The 12031-nt window shown below is 48.0% G+C and overlaps 4 protein-coding genes across 4 annotated transcripts; 1 reads left to right on the plus strand and 3 right to left on the minus strand.

The window, feature by feature from the left end:
* Positions 1–3000: 3000 nt before the first annotated feature.
* On the minus strand, positions 3001–4428 carry BDV27DRAFT_67301 (trafficking protein particle complex subunit 13). The gene is made up of 5 exons (XM_032077269.1): positions 4311–4428; positions 4251–4257; positions 4077–4200; positions 3488–4006; positions 3001–3431 (listed from the first exon to the last, which is right to left on the minus strand). The coding sequence occupies exons 1-5, from the start codon at positions 4375–4377 to the stop codon at positions 3138–3140; spliced, it is 1011 nt and encodes a 336-aa protein (XP_031921656.1). The 5' UTR covers positions 4378–4428; the 3' UTR covers positions 3001–3137.
* A 446-nt stretch (positions 4429–4874) lies between these two features.
* BDV27DRAFT_150319 (RING finger protein) lies at positions 4875–6260 on the plus strand (the record flags this gene model as incomplete). Its single annotated transcript, XM_032071210.1, has 5 exons — positions 4875–5254; positions 5319–5489; positions 5609–5944; positions 5999–6136; positions 6200–6260. The coding sequence occupies 5 exons, from the start codon at positions 4875–4877 to the stop codon at positions 6258–6260; spliced, it is 1086 nt and encodes a 361-aa protein (XP_031921657.1).
* A 509-nt stretch (positions 6261–6769) lies between these two features.
* BDV27DRAFT_67336 (CENP-N/CHL4 family protein) lies at positions 6770–8393 on the minus strand. Its single transcript, XM_032077270.1, has one exon. The coding sequence runs from the start codon at positions 8306–8308 to the stop codon at positions 6872–6874; it is 1437 nt and encodes a 478-aa protein (XP_031921658.1). The 5' UTR covers positions 8309–8393; the 3' UTR covers positions 6770–6871.
* A 634-nt stretch (positions 8394–9027) lies between these two features.
* On the minus strand, positions 9028–11225 carry BDV27DRAFT_137475 (putative bZIP transcription factor (MetR)). The gene is made up of 2 exons (XM_032068999.1): positions 10555–11225; positions 9028–9973 (listed from the first exon to the last, which is right to left on the minus strand). Exons 1-2 carry the CDS (start codon positions 10844–10846, stop codon positions 9360–9362), a joined length of 906 nt encoding a protein of 301 aa, XP_031921659.1. The 5' UTR covers positions 10847–11225; the 3' UTR covers positions 9028–9359.
* Positions 11226–12031: the final 806 nt, after the last annotated feature.

A 12031-nucleotide genomic window follows, 5' to 3' on the forward strand; every position in this document is an offset into this window, starting at 1 on the left:
GGTTCAAACTACTGCAAGTGTACCTCCAGACGCCTAAACTTTGATACATCCCCCCATCCCCCCATCCAACCACCAAACCCTCTCTCCCACTTTCCACCCACACACGCAAAGATGTACACCGCCGACTCTGACTAGTTTCTTCAGATGCTGCGACCAAAACAATAATAACAACTAAGCATAATTTCCCCGATGTCAGGGTGTACTACTCAGACCAGTCGTATCATTTCAGAAAATCCAGGGGACAGGAGAAATATCAATCCTTGGGACCAGTGGAGCCTAGACGTGCACAATTGCTTGGCCTGCCATGGTTCGATTTCCCATTTGTTTCTGCTAGCTAGGTTGCTGCGAAAGAACTACCGTTCAAGAGAACCATGGAAACACAACATTACGACTCCCTGCTGTGTACCCTGTACTAAAAGTCTGGATGTGTTCTGTACCTGCCGTCCCTCCGAAAACTCTGAGAGAATGGCGGAACTGGTCCCGCATTCAATGTGTGTGTGACTCTACTTTAATGGAGGTCTGAAAATAACAATGAACCACAATAGGTCGCTTAACTTTTTTCTTTTTATAATGCCAATCCTGACACTAAGATAGATACCGCTCTTAGGGTTTTTTTATGTCTTGGATCGTCCTGGACTTTTTCCCGATCGGATCGGACTGCCTTTCACCTGAGTGGTGTCAATCCACTCCGTGATAGGAACTATACTCCAGGAGTAAGGTGGTATTTCCACACCCGAGACTCTCTTTACACTAACTACGTAGTCTCTTCCTGAAGAGGGGCCGTTACTATAAACAAGTCCATCCGCCCTAGCCTACCGAGACCGAGAATTTGGCATAGCGGAGTCTCCATGGTCTGGAGATGGCTTGCCTCTTACCATGATTGGCCGGAATCCCCTTGAGGAGAGTCATTCATGGAACCAAATGGTAGACAGACATTGGGGACTCCATCGTCAACTGTCCAATGGAGTTGCCTAAAGAGGGCACCTAAGGCCGATTTCCTCCTCTCCATGTACTCCGTAGCGTAGGGGACGGGTTCTGCCGAGGTTAGAGGCTAATTATGGTACTGTATCATATCTGTCCATACAGTACGTTGTCCACTGGAACCTCTACCGAGAGAATGAAAAGATCAGAAAGGCATAAATTTGGTTATATCACCCATACTCAAGGTGCTATTATTATCTCGTCTGTTTCTTACCACCCACATTGTGGATTACTATTATTCATTATCATGAGATTTTTACAAACCGGAGGTCTTGGCTGGTAAACAAACATCACTACTAGCATCCCAATGAGAAAAAGGAGGTGGTGGTGTATATTCCATATATCGGTAAAACTGTGGTGTGATTGTTACTCTATCTACGGAGTATACTGTGCAGAACCCTGTATTCATCTTTGTCAAAGTCGCCAATAATACTTATAGTGGTTAGGAACGCTTAATCCAGGGCCGTGCCGATCATCAGTGGATCTCAATGATAATTAGAGAGTCATCCGAATTTCATCCATGGACAGGAAGCGGATGATTGGTGAGAAAAATCAGAACAAAGAAGGGAATGGTTCACCGGGTATAATTGGCAGTTCACTAGATTAAGAGTCAAGGATCAAGATAATCATAGACAATGGAATCTTCCAGTCACTGAGGCAACATGCAACCAAGAGTTTCTCTCTCCGAATTGAACCGTCCATGCCTGTATAGAGTACAGAAGGAGATAAACATTCCCGTTATAGAACCATGAGGTGTACTTTAGACGGTTTCATCATGACTCACGGCGTATTAAGTACCATGTAGATCTAACCCAAGCTGGATCTCCCTGCGCAAACTTGGGAATGACCGCCTACTCAATATTCAATCAGAAAATACCATTGACCATGAAAATCCATGGATAGAGGAACGGCTGTTAAGTTACAGGACTTTGTTCCTTACATGACGCTACTCCCCTACCGGCCTGTTCGACCTGCATTGGCATGCAGCATGCATCATACATGGTCATCGAACATCTTTGGTACGTCCTCTGAGGAAGAGCGGGCTCACTGCGAACCATCGCTGATAAGTGGCCTTGTCTTGTCGCGCGACTAGTCCCCCGCGCTAGGGTGTACTACTTGCTGTCATACAGAAAGAGCAACCTTCACTCCGTACAGGCCAGCAGGGTGGACTTTTGGCTCCGTTGGCTGGTTATGCGTAGTGGAAACGTGCATTACTGACAGCTGAAAAAGGGGGTGGTTGGTGCCTGAGGCGCGTATCATATCTCCCGTCTTGGGGAAGTCCATAAATACCGTACTGTATGGTACGTCTTCCTACTACTATCTCCACGCCTCTTGGAAGCATTAAAATTTTTCCCAGAAATTGTTCTAGCCATAGATATTCAGGAATAGCTTCTTCCTGAGCTATGCCACCGCTCACTTCTTAAGCCCATCGGCCTTGGGCTGGGATTTAATAACCACGGTACTAAAGATATGATCCATACATGCTGATACCTTTTTATAGAAAAATGGAATGCAAATATGTCCGGCAAGGGGTTCTAGACTGCTGACAGAGACAAAATACCGGTTTCATGATGCATGTTGCGGTCAAAAAAGACCAATGAGCGTTTGCAAAGGTTGTTGTCTTTCGGCTTCTAGACCTCGGCTGAGATTATCGCCAGATACTTTTCCAACCAAAGTTCCAGCAAAGCTTAGTCAAACTCACGTCACAGGGCCTCGACACTGCATGCCATCATATCAAAGAGGAGTAGGTAAACACAATGGATATCTCAATTTGGACAAGGCTGGGCATTTCTCTTGCCATCAAACTCCACCGTACTTTTGGCAGCTCACGGCTAAGCCAACTACTAGTCGTTCCAACCTCATGTTAGTGCGTGTAACTTGACCGCCGCAAAGGAATTCAAAATGTGGCTGCGCTTAGATCTGTTGCACTTGTGGCACGTCTGGAGCTTGGCCATCCGCCCTGGAACAGTCCAAAGCTTATCTCGCCAATTGGTCATCTATCCCAAGTCTTTAGTACTGCGCGCCATTACCGCAGCACAAGATCGCAAATCAACTGTTTCGAGCAAAATTCTCTAAAGACCGGCAATTCCCCTAGAGCTTGTGATGATAGGCGTGTAGGTTACACCGAAGAATGGCCAGCTTAAGCCTCGTAAATACTATGTCCGTCTTCGCGTCAATAAGTTTCCGGTCGTCAAGAACCCTTTATCTCCCATAGTCCCCCTCCACTCAATGGACAATTGCCCTAGAACCGCTCGCCCGTCATGTTTCAGATCTTTCTGTAGGGCATCTAGCCCTTCCTGTTGTCCTTCTTCTTGCTCAACGAGGAAAGCAACCTGGAGGACGTCACGTGGATTTAATGTCGGCGGTTGTGAATCGGACTGATCCGGCCTCGCGAGATCCCAATTCAAGGAGGTTGCCTTGAACGGGGGTTTGGGGTTCAGTTTCGTTTGCTACCGAAGGCATTAGAGTCCCAAGTATTAAAACGAAGTCTTTTTTTTCTCTCTACCTTCACAACCACGGCACCATCACCCACATTCTCTAACTGCGCTTCGAGGGCAAAGCGGAGTAGCCGAGTCTTTCCATAGGGCCCTAAAGACTTATTCTCGACCTCTAACGGGGACAACTCGGACGACTTTGTACGAACACTAAGACAAGGCTGTGCAACGAACTGATAGAGTTTGCGAAAAGTCCTCACTCGCCCACTGGCCGCTTGCGAGTCTGATCCAATTAGCGTTTCCGTGTAGCTAACACTGACCGCCAAGATATGGTTCCCTTCTTCCTTAAGATCAAATCGTACGATCTTCTGTAATGATTGCCCTTTTTGTAGGCCATCTCTCACAGCTGTGTCATCCGCTGGGTCTAGCTCTAGAGATGCTACTTGAGATGGAGTTTGCATCTCCGCCACGATGCGAACTGACGTGACAACACGCGAGGTCTCGTCTTCTGTGAGCTCATTGTTCGCACTAAGAGTGCAAGCAAATGTTTCTCCAACATAAGCAGACCCAAATGCAGGAGGTAATGTAAGCTTTGGATATTTGTTAGCAGATACTCATAATTCTTTCGTCGAAGCTAGAAACTTCTCATTGCAGTCGTACATTAGGGGCGAGAATAAACTGGTTGTCCACACTATCGGAAGGATAACTCAAAGATGCTTTGTTGGAGATCTTCGTGTTTGCTTCCGGAAGAGGGTACTGGTAGGACAGAGAAGGCCGCGATAGCCTTTTAAAGTCAGATCGGCAGTTGGCATCTACGTATCGCATATTGCTTACCGCAAAACTACGCATATGTCAGTCAGGGCGCCACCTTTAACAACTACCAGCAGTGCGTACCTTTTAAGGAGACTGAATGGGGCTCTTTGGAGGCCTCAGCACCTGAATGGGCGCGTGGACGTGCCATTGTTGTAAAATGGTGAACTAGTTATGACTATGCATCTGACGGGGATATTTTAGTGTTGTCGAAAGTAGTGAATGTTGTTTGTCCCTCTATCGTTATCAGCATGACATGTGACAGACAAACTAGGCAAACATACCAAACTCCACAAACCTCCGCATATGATCCATCGGATCAGTGAAGGAATTGATAGATAACAAAGAGCTTGCTTTCCTGCTTTTAACCTTCCCTTTGTACCGCTGAATTGCTCTCCACTTTATCTCACTATTTCATAAGTGCCGTGTCTCTATCAGAGCTGCAGAAAACGTATCTAGAGCAAGATATATTAATTCATTCATTTGGAGACCGCAAGATTATGCTAGCCTCCTGAACGGAAAAGCTTATCGCTATCGCTTTCGCTATTCCCCGCAGGACCGCCACAGCGAAGACTATTTGCGCCAACAATATTCGATACTCGATTCTATCATATTTAGTATTGTGTCTAGTCTAGCTATTCGGACAGGATGGGTACTACGAGGACATCCTCCTCCAGACAACAGATAACTACTGCGTCGTCGCCCGCAGACCATACTCGAACTCCACACATTGGAAGTACACCTACGTCAAGAAGAAAGCGAAACGCCGACGAAAAGACCAGTATCGCATCTAGATCTGCGAAACGTACTTGTATAGATAGCGGCGATCGTCCAGCGACTCCTACGGACGCGAAGGATGTGATCGATTTGACTGGCGACTCGCCTGTTGCCAGTCCACAAAAGAAGACCCCAAGCGCAAGGACCAAGCAATCACCAGACGAGGGGATACCTGAACGTCGAGCTCGAGTATTTCGCCGGAAGCCACCACAAACGTTCTTGCAGCGATTGAACCGTGCAACAACTCAGAGGTGTGCCGTTGATCCAGATCATATGTCGATTCCTTCGCTTACAGTTGATGATGTTTTTGTTTAGAATGTTCGTCTTAGGACATACTGTCACCGGCGTTAATGATGCTCCCGAGATGAGTTTTGACATTGCTGGGACAACTGGAAACATCTACAAGACAGTGATCGGGAAGGAGCCGACCTGCACCTGTCCGGATGCCCGAAAAGGGAACCAATGCAAGCATATTTGTTACGGTAAGTTGAATTCATGTGCTGCCACCATTCCTAATACTACTATTGTTTTTAATTGTATCATTATTGGCGTTCATATGGTTTTTGATAACCGTACCCGTGAAGTTCTAGTCAATGTCCTCAAAGCCCCGCAACACCTACAGTATCAGCTGGCATTCTTATCTATGGTAAGTTATTCAGCGCGCATCACTGTACACTTCCTATCCTAATACTGCTTACTCAGGAGCTTCGTGAGATTTATGAAGGATCTTCTTTGAGTCGTGAGCAGACAAAGGTTGACGATGACAACGGTGGCAAGAGGAAGGCCGTTGAAGGAGAGTGCCCGATCTGCTTCATGGAATTTGAACCTGACAGAGAGGAGATCGTCTGGTGTCGAGCGGCGTGCGGAAATAATATCCACAAAACATGCTTCCAACAATGGGCTGTCACACAACATTCTCAAGGTGTTCGCTGCGTTTATTGGTACGTTTTATTGCGCATTCCTCGGCTATTAGATTAGAACTAAGACTTTATCAGCCGTTCCCCATGGCAGGCAGATACCAGCGACGTGAACTTGGAGCAGCTCAGAGCTCAGGGACAAGCGACTGCAGAAGGATACATTAATGTGGCTAGTCAGCTAGGCCTTTCCGGTCAACGCGGTACGAGACCATCTTTGTAGTCACCCTCATCATCCCCTTTCCCTTGTTTCCAGACACATACTGACACTCTTTCCCCTAGACTATTCAACATATCATCCTTTCTGGGTCTCCCGACAATCGTATCTTTATGGTTCGCGTAGTCGCAGGCGTTTCATCGTTGACCGAGATGAAGCTGTGTGGTACTAGCATCCGATGCGTAGCCCGCTAGGGTCTGGCGGCAACTGTGGTGCGCAGTGAGAAGTTTGTTACCTATTGGAAGTTGTATGGGCGTTTGTAGTTTATTTCTTTTCAGGACTAGCTAGATACCCTGGAGTTATTGCTTACCAAGAATGCTATTGGGAAATACTATGCAATTTGACAACACAAATGTTCGGTTGGTTTCAGAAACTTCTTAGCCATATGGCGCAAGTAGGCATCCGCTCTCAAGCGCACGAGAAAGCTCCCGCTCACCATCCACTCGTTCACATCCAAATAGATAAACCTCCACCGTGTTACCTTCCCACACCATGGCGGTGGCCTTGTCTCGTTGTACCCGATAAGGTCTAAACCCTTGTCAAGGGAAGGACATAGACAGGGATGAGAGGTGGAACTTTCGCGGATTGCAGACTGCCTGATCCGGACCGCGCACGGGCATATACAAGTATATATCGCTCAAAAGCGACTCCTGCCGCAAGAGACGCGTGAACCCCAGTTCGTCACGTCATGTCACGGGGAACGTGAAAGTATGCATTAGGTCAATGACTTTCCCATTTCATCCACTATCCTTGATCACACGCCGTCCCCCACGAACCACCGCGACGCTGACAGCCTCTTCACCCGTCATCCAGGAAGGCATTCTCTCTGGATCAACGACACCCAGTTCTGCGAGCTTACGAATCCCGCTGATAACATCCGAGCCGGCAAACGTAAGTGAGAGGGACGCTTGTGCGTGTTCGGTATCGCTATCCTCATCATCTCCATCTCCATCAGGGCGGTCCAGAAGCCTAACGTCAAGACGGTCCAGAGGCGCGGATGACAGAGACCCAGAAGTTCCGAAGCGCGAGTGGATGGCAAGCTTGCGCTTTTTCGGAATGTGGGTGTCTTCTGAGTTGCGGGGTTTTCTTCCTGGTTGGTGTGTTTCGTTTTCTTTCTGATCTTCTGGGGGTTGATTCTTATTTTTCTCTGGTTCATTTTGGTTCATGAGTTCCTCGGGGGAAACTGTATTCGCTGGTCGTGGGTCCAGCGGACTCCCTTCTACCACGGCATCGGCGAATATGCTGAACGCGCCATTCGCTCCGTTCGAGCGACCTGGTCCTCGGAGCGCTAATAGTGCCTGTAGACTCTTCGCTGACAATGACGTTGCTTTAAGGGCGTATCTTCGTTGAGGGAGAGATAGCGCTTTCGGGACGGCGTCGCGCACGATGCGCTGTAAACTCCGGGCATCTGTTGCGACCGCATTGGTGGAGGAGGCTTTGGAGCTCGTAGAAGATGCAATGGACGTGTAAACGAAGGGGCAACTATCCGGGAAAGCAACATATATCACTCTTGACGAGTCTGTAAGCATCTCAGGTGGCTGGCGAGGATGCTGATAGGGCGAATTGGTCACCAATATGCGAAGGAAAGTGAGGGGCAAGGTATTAGAGCGGGCGAGGTAGTAATGCGCTTTCACCAGAGGGGAGATTTGCTGCTGAACATTATTAAGGAAGGTCGAGGCATGAACACATGGAATATAGGAGGAAACGTCGGTTTCGGGCGATTGCGCTCCATCTGCGTCGATGCGAGTGAGCTCCAGCGCCGTCCAGCGCAAACTTGACGGGTGGTCATCCATGTAGCGGAGATCAACCATCGCAAGCTGGCGCAAGGTGATACCGTGTCTCCAGTCGCCCTCGAGTATGCGATCAATCACTTCTCGTTTCCCGCCCTTTCGCACCTGTAGCTCCTGGTATGCATTACGCACGTCGTCGATAGTCCGCTCGGCCGGGTACGGGCCGAGTTCTTCGTCGTCCACGCCTTCGGCTTCGTCTCGTTCCAGGAATGGCGCGAAGGACTGGACATTGCGATCGTCCAGCCAGTAGAACACGAGGTCCAGCAATGCCTGTCGGGAGAGCTTTCCGAATGACTTCACCAGCGATGGCGTTGTTGAGGGGATGCGGAGGTTGCTGGGAAGACTCGCGGTTGTGGGGGCGCGGACTGTCCTTAGACGCGCCATTGGTTCGGTCGCTGCTTGGTGTGACGTCTATAGCTGCACTGAGTTCTTGCGCATTATCCCACCGGGGTGATAGGTATGGTTGGAAGATGGACGGTGGGGTGTTTCGGTCTTAAGACGACTTCATTTGCACGGTCCATCAACAAATACGGTCACGTGGTGATAGGGACATGATGATCGTCGATAAGATACACTCACTACATAACTGTATAGTTTCAGCTACATCAACAATGCCGAAAGAGAGATTCGACATAAAAAATGCATACTGTGTGTATATTTGTGTAGGCTGGTCAGGCTGACGTATGTCGCTCGGCACTAGAGGTCTTGAATGCTTCACCTTACTCTGTGACAATACCCTAGGTAGGGGTCTGCATCTGCTCATTATCTTGCTGGATTCAAAGGTAACACACAGCTTCTACCAAATAAATGTGCGTATCTTCTCCCACCATGTATGCATAGCAAGACTATGAATTTGGAACTGACCTTTCAGCTGAAGGTTTCTCCAAACCCCTCTAGCAGAATAGCTTGATAGACGTTTTACAAGCTGTTTCATGGTATCTGCTGAAACCCGCGTGGCAGCAAAGCATAGGTCCTGCGCACTATCGAGAACCTCTTTAGCTTCACCAGAAATAACAGGGACCTCTTTCTTTCTATTCTTCGCCTTGCTTTTGGAGTTCTGATAGAAGCTTGCCCTAGCATCTAGAGTGTTATGGAATAGTCCATGGTGGATGATATCGATATGATTAAAACTTGGCAGCTATGTAGGCTGCACATAGCCATCTATTGTAGAATGTTGAAATACCTATAGACTGGGATATAAAACGTGAGAAGCCAAAGAATAAACAAACCATCTTTTTTTTACCACGTTGGAGTGGAGTCTGAACCATCAAACGTTTGAAAAATCATCACTCATGCCTCCCACCAACCCTTGCTCCGTGAGACGCCTTCCCCAGTCTCCTAATGCTCCAATTAAGTATGAACAAGAAGTGAAAGCCTGAGCATAAACACAATGACATAACGCCATTCAATCAGCGTAACTTTACTTGGATTCCATTTAAGCAGTGCCCACACCGATCCTCGACTCAGCACTATTCCGTTGGCCCTCAGCCTTTTGCGAAGCAAGGAACTTCTTGAACATGTCCGCAATATCATTTTCAGACTTTTTGCCTTCCTCAGATGATTGCCCGTTCTTCTCTGTGATCAGATTCTTCAACCACTGGTTTTCAAGCTCCAAAGCAGTGACGCGGGCCTCAAGCGCAGTATTCTTTTCCGTTGTCTCCTTGACAGTCTTTTCAAGTGCCTGCTCACGCATCTTCTTCTTCACGCGGAACCGCGCACTGGCAGCAGTATTACGCCGACGCTTATCCTCCTCTGCTGCAACCCGCGCTGCCTCCTCCACACTCATAGCAGCCGACTTCTGGGTGTTCTTACGCTTCGGTCCGACGGCGGAAGACGAGGTAGAGGCAGGGGGAGCGGGGGCCTGCGATTGTGCTGCAGGCGAAGGTGATGAGGTCGAGATGGACTCGTTAGGGCTAGAGGCAGCATTAAGGGATCCATTCGGCATCTGTGGGACAGTCGAGAACTGTGCATTCTGAAGAGATGCAGGTTGGGGCTGAGCATTGACGGAGTTGAAGCCGGTAGCTGAATACTCGGGCATGTTGCCAAAGCCTTGAAGCAGAGTTAGAACATGATCATTGTCAAATCAAAGTAAAGCTATTGCAAGACTGAGCCAATGAAAAGGCAAATAACATGAACGCAGACGAGAGATGACCCCATGAAGCCGAATGCGACCGTAGCGATCAGGTCACGTGGAATGACGCCATAGTGCAATGGGTTCACGCTATCGGCACCAACCCGAGACCCTTGCTAGTTGCACAGATAATTTTTGAACTTGATCATCGCTTAACAGGGGTTAAATGCAGGCATGCTCCAATGAGGGCGCGTGCAAATGGCGTGTGGCTTGGAGGATGTATCTATGCCTCGATGATCCGAGACAGGCATTGTGCAAATGGGTCCATGGACCCCATGACGATATCCTGAAATAACGGGTGCACATGGAGAAAACAGGAAACGTGTGACAGAAACAACAGACTCGCCCAGTGTAAGGTAAACCAAATCCGGTGTGTAGGAAAAAAAAAAAAAAAAAAAAAAGACCGAATGGGTCCCAACAAAATGCGACCGGTAGTTCCTCCAGCTCCGGTCCAAAAACAATAGGGATAGTATAGTTTATAAAAGAACTTCCAACTTACCACCGAGAAGATCCAAGAATTCCATATCTGAGTTGTGGCCCGTGGCTTGGTTGCTTTCCTTCTTCTTCAAGTTGTCGCTCTCCACCGAGTCAAACCCGGGGAGGTTCAAATCCCCAAAGTTATCAAAATCGAAGAACTCGGCATTGGTGAAGAGGGAGAGGTCTGCATCGAGGTTGTATGAGCCCTGCTGCTGCTGCTGCTGGACAGCCTGATCGTATGGCGATGGGATAGCGTTCAGGTCGTCGAGGTATTGAGAGAAGTTGGGGGCCCTGCGGCCATTGTATTCGGTCATGGCGTACCGTTGAGGCTTTTGAGACCTCTATTTTCGATATTCCTTTCAGTTTCCTTCTTTCCTTATGTTCCTTTGGTTCCGCTGGCTGATCGAGGGAAAATGACCCGAACGATATATAGTTCCGGAGCGATAATGCTCTCTTTCGCTGGTGGCCGCCTTAACCGCGTACAAGTCGAGAGGGGTCGATTGGCAATTGCGAGGCAGAATGACGGAGTAAAAAAGAAGTATGGTTAGTCAAAGAGAGAAGGGGAGGAAAGAGAGGGGAAACAAGAAACGATCGAATGACTGTGGGACGTGGGACCGGAGATGGGCGATGGGGAATGGAATTTGTTCGGGTGGGGGTGCGAAAAAGCTGATTAAGCACTTGGGGGGGGAGAAGGGAAACCGTTAACCAATTGAGTTAAGTGTGGTTGGTGCTTTGTCATATCAATCGGTAATTATCTTTCTCTACAAAGGAATAACCGTGCACACACAACCAACTCCCATGATGGTCCACAATGGGTTATACTTCTATTCTAGTCCATTGCTCTTCTCCTTTAAACTACGGAGTACTACAGATTGAACGATGATATAACATCGTGATCACCAGAAATCCAAGGATATTTATTTATGGAGTTGAAGACCAGGATTCCTCGGTCGCCACCATCTTCCGCGGCCATGACATCGATTCCGAATCATCCTCTCTCGGTGGCCGAAGTCGGCATGCGGAACCAAAAGAACCATTGAATTAAACCGGACTGAGTCTCTGACCTAACAATGATAGTATTTCTTACTATCGGAGATTAAGTTTCGTATCAAGCAATTACTGTTAAAGGTAATCGTGGTTTTTTTTTTATAATTTTACTTATTGTTTCGTTCCCTTCCCTTCTTTCTTTCTTTAATTTTTTTGTTATTCTCTTCTCTTTCTCTTTCTCTTTCTTTTTGATTCATTCCTCGCCAGATGGCATGTGTACCTCCCTCACAGACTTCTCTTGTATTCCGCTGTAGTATGTACTATATGTACATACTCCGGAATACATTGTATACATCTTAGTACTCCGTGGTCCGTCGCCCACAGGCAACCTCGTATTAGAGTCAAAAAGTTCCGTGCGCCCGCCGGTTATTCTGGTTAGTGGAGGGAGCTGAGGCTGTAGGATACTGGAACTAGGGCACTGCTTAGGTTTGCCCGATGCGCGGTTCGCGCGA

Source organism: Aspergillus caelatus (genome assembly GCF_009193585.1).
Source record: "Aspergillus caelatus strain CBS 763.97 unplaced genomic scaffold BDV27scaffold_322, whole genome shotgun sequence".
Lineage (NCBI taxonomy): Eukaryota > Fungi > Ascomycota > Eurotiomycetes > Eurotiales > Aspergillaceae > Aspergillus > Aspergillus caelatus.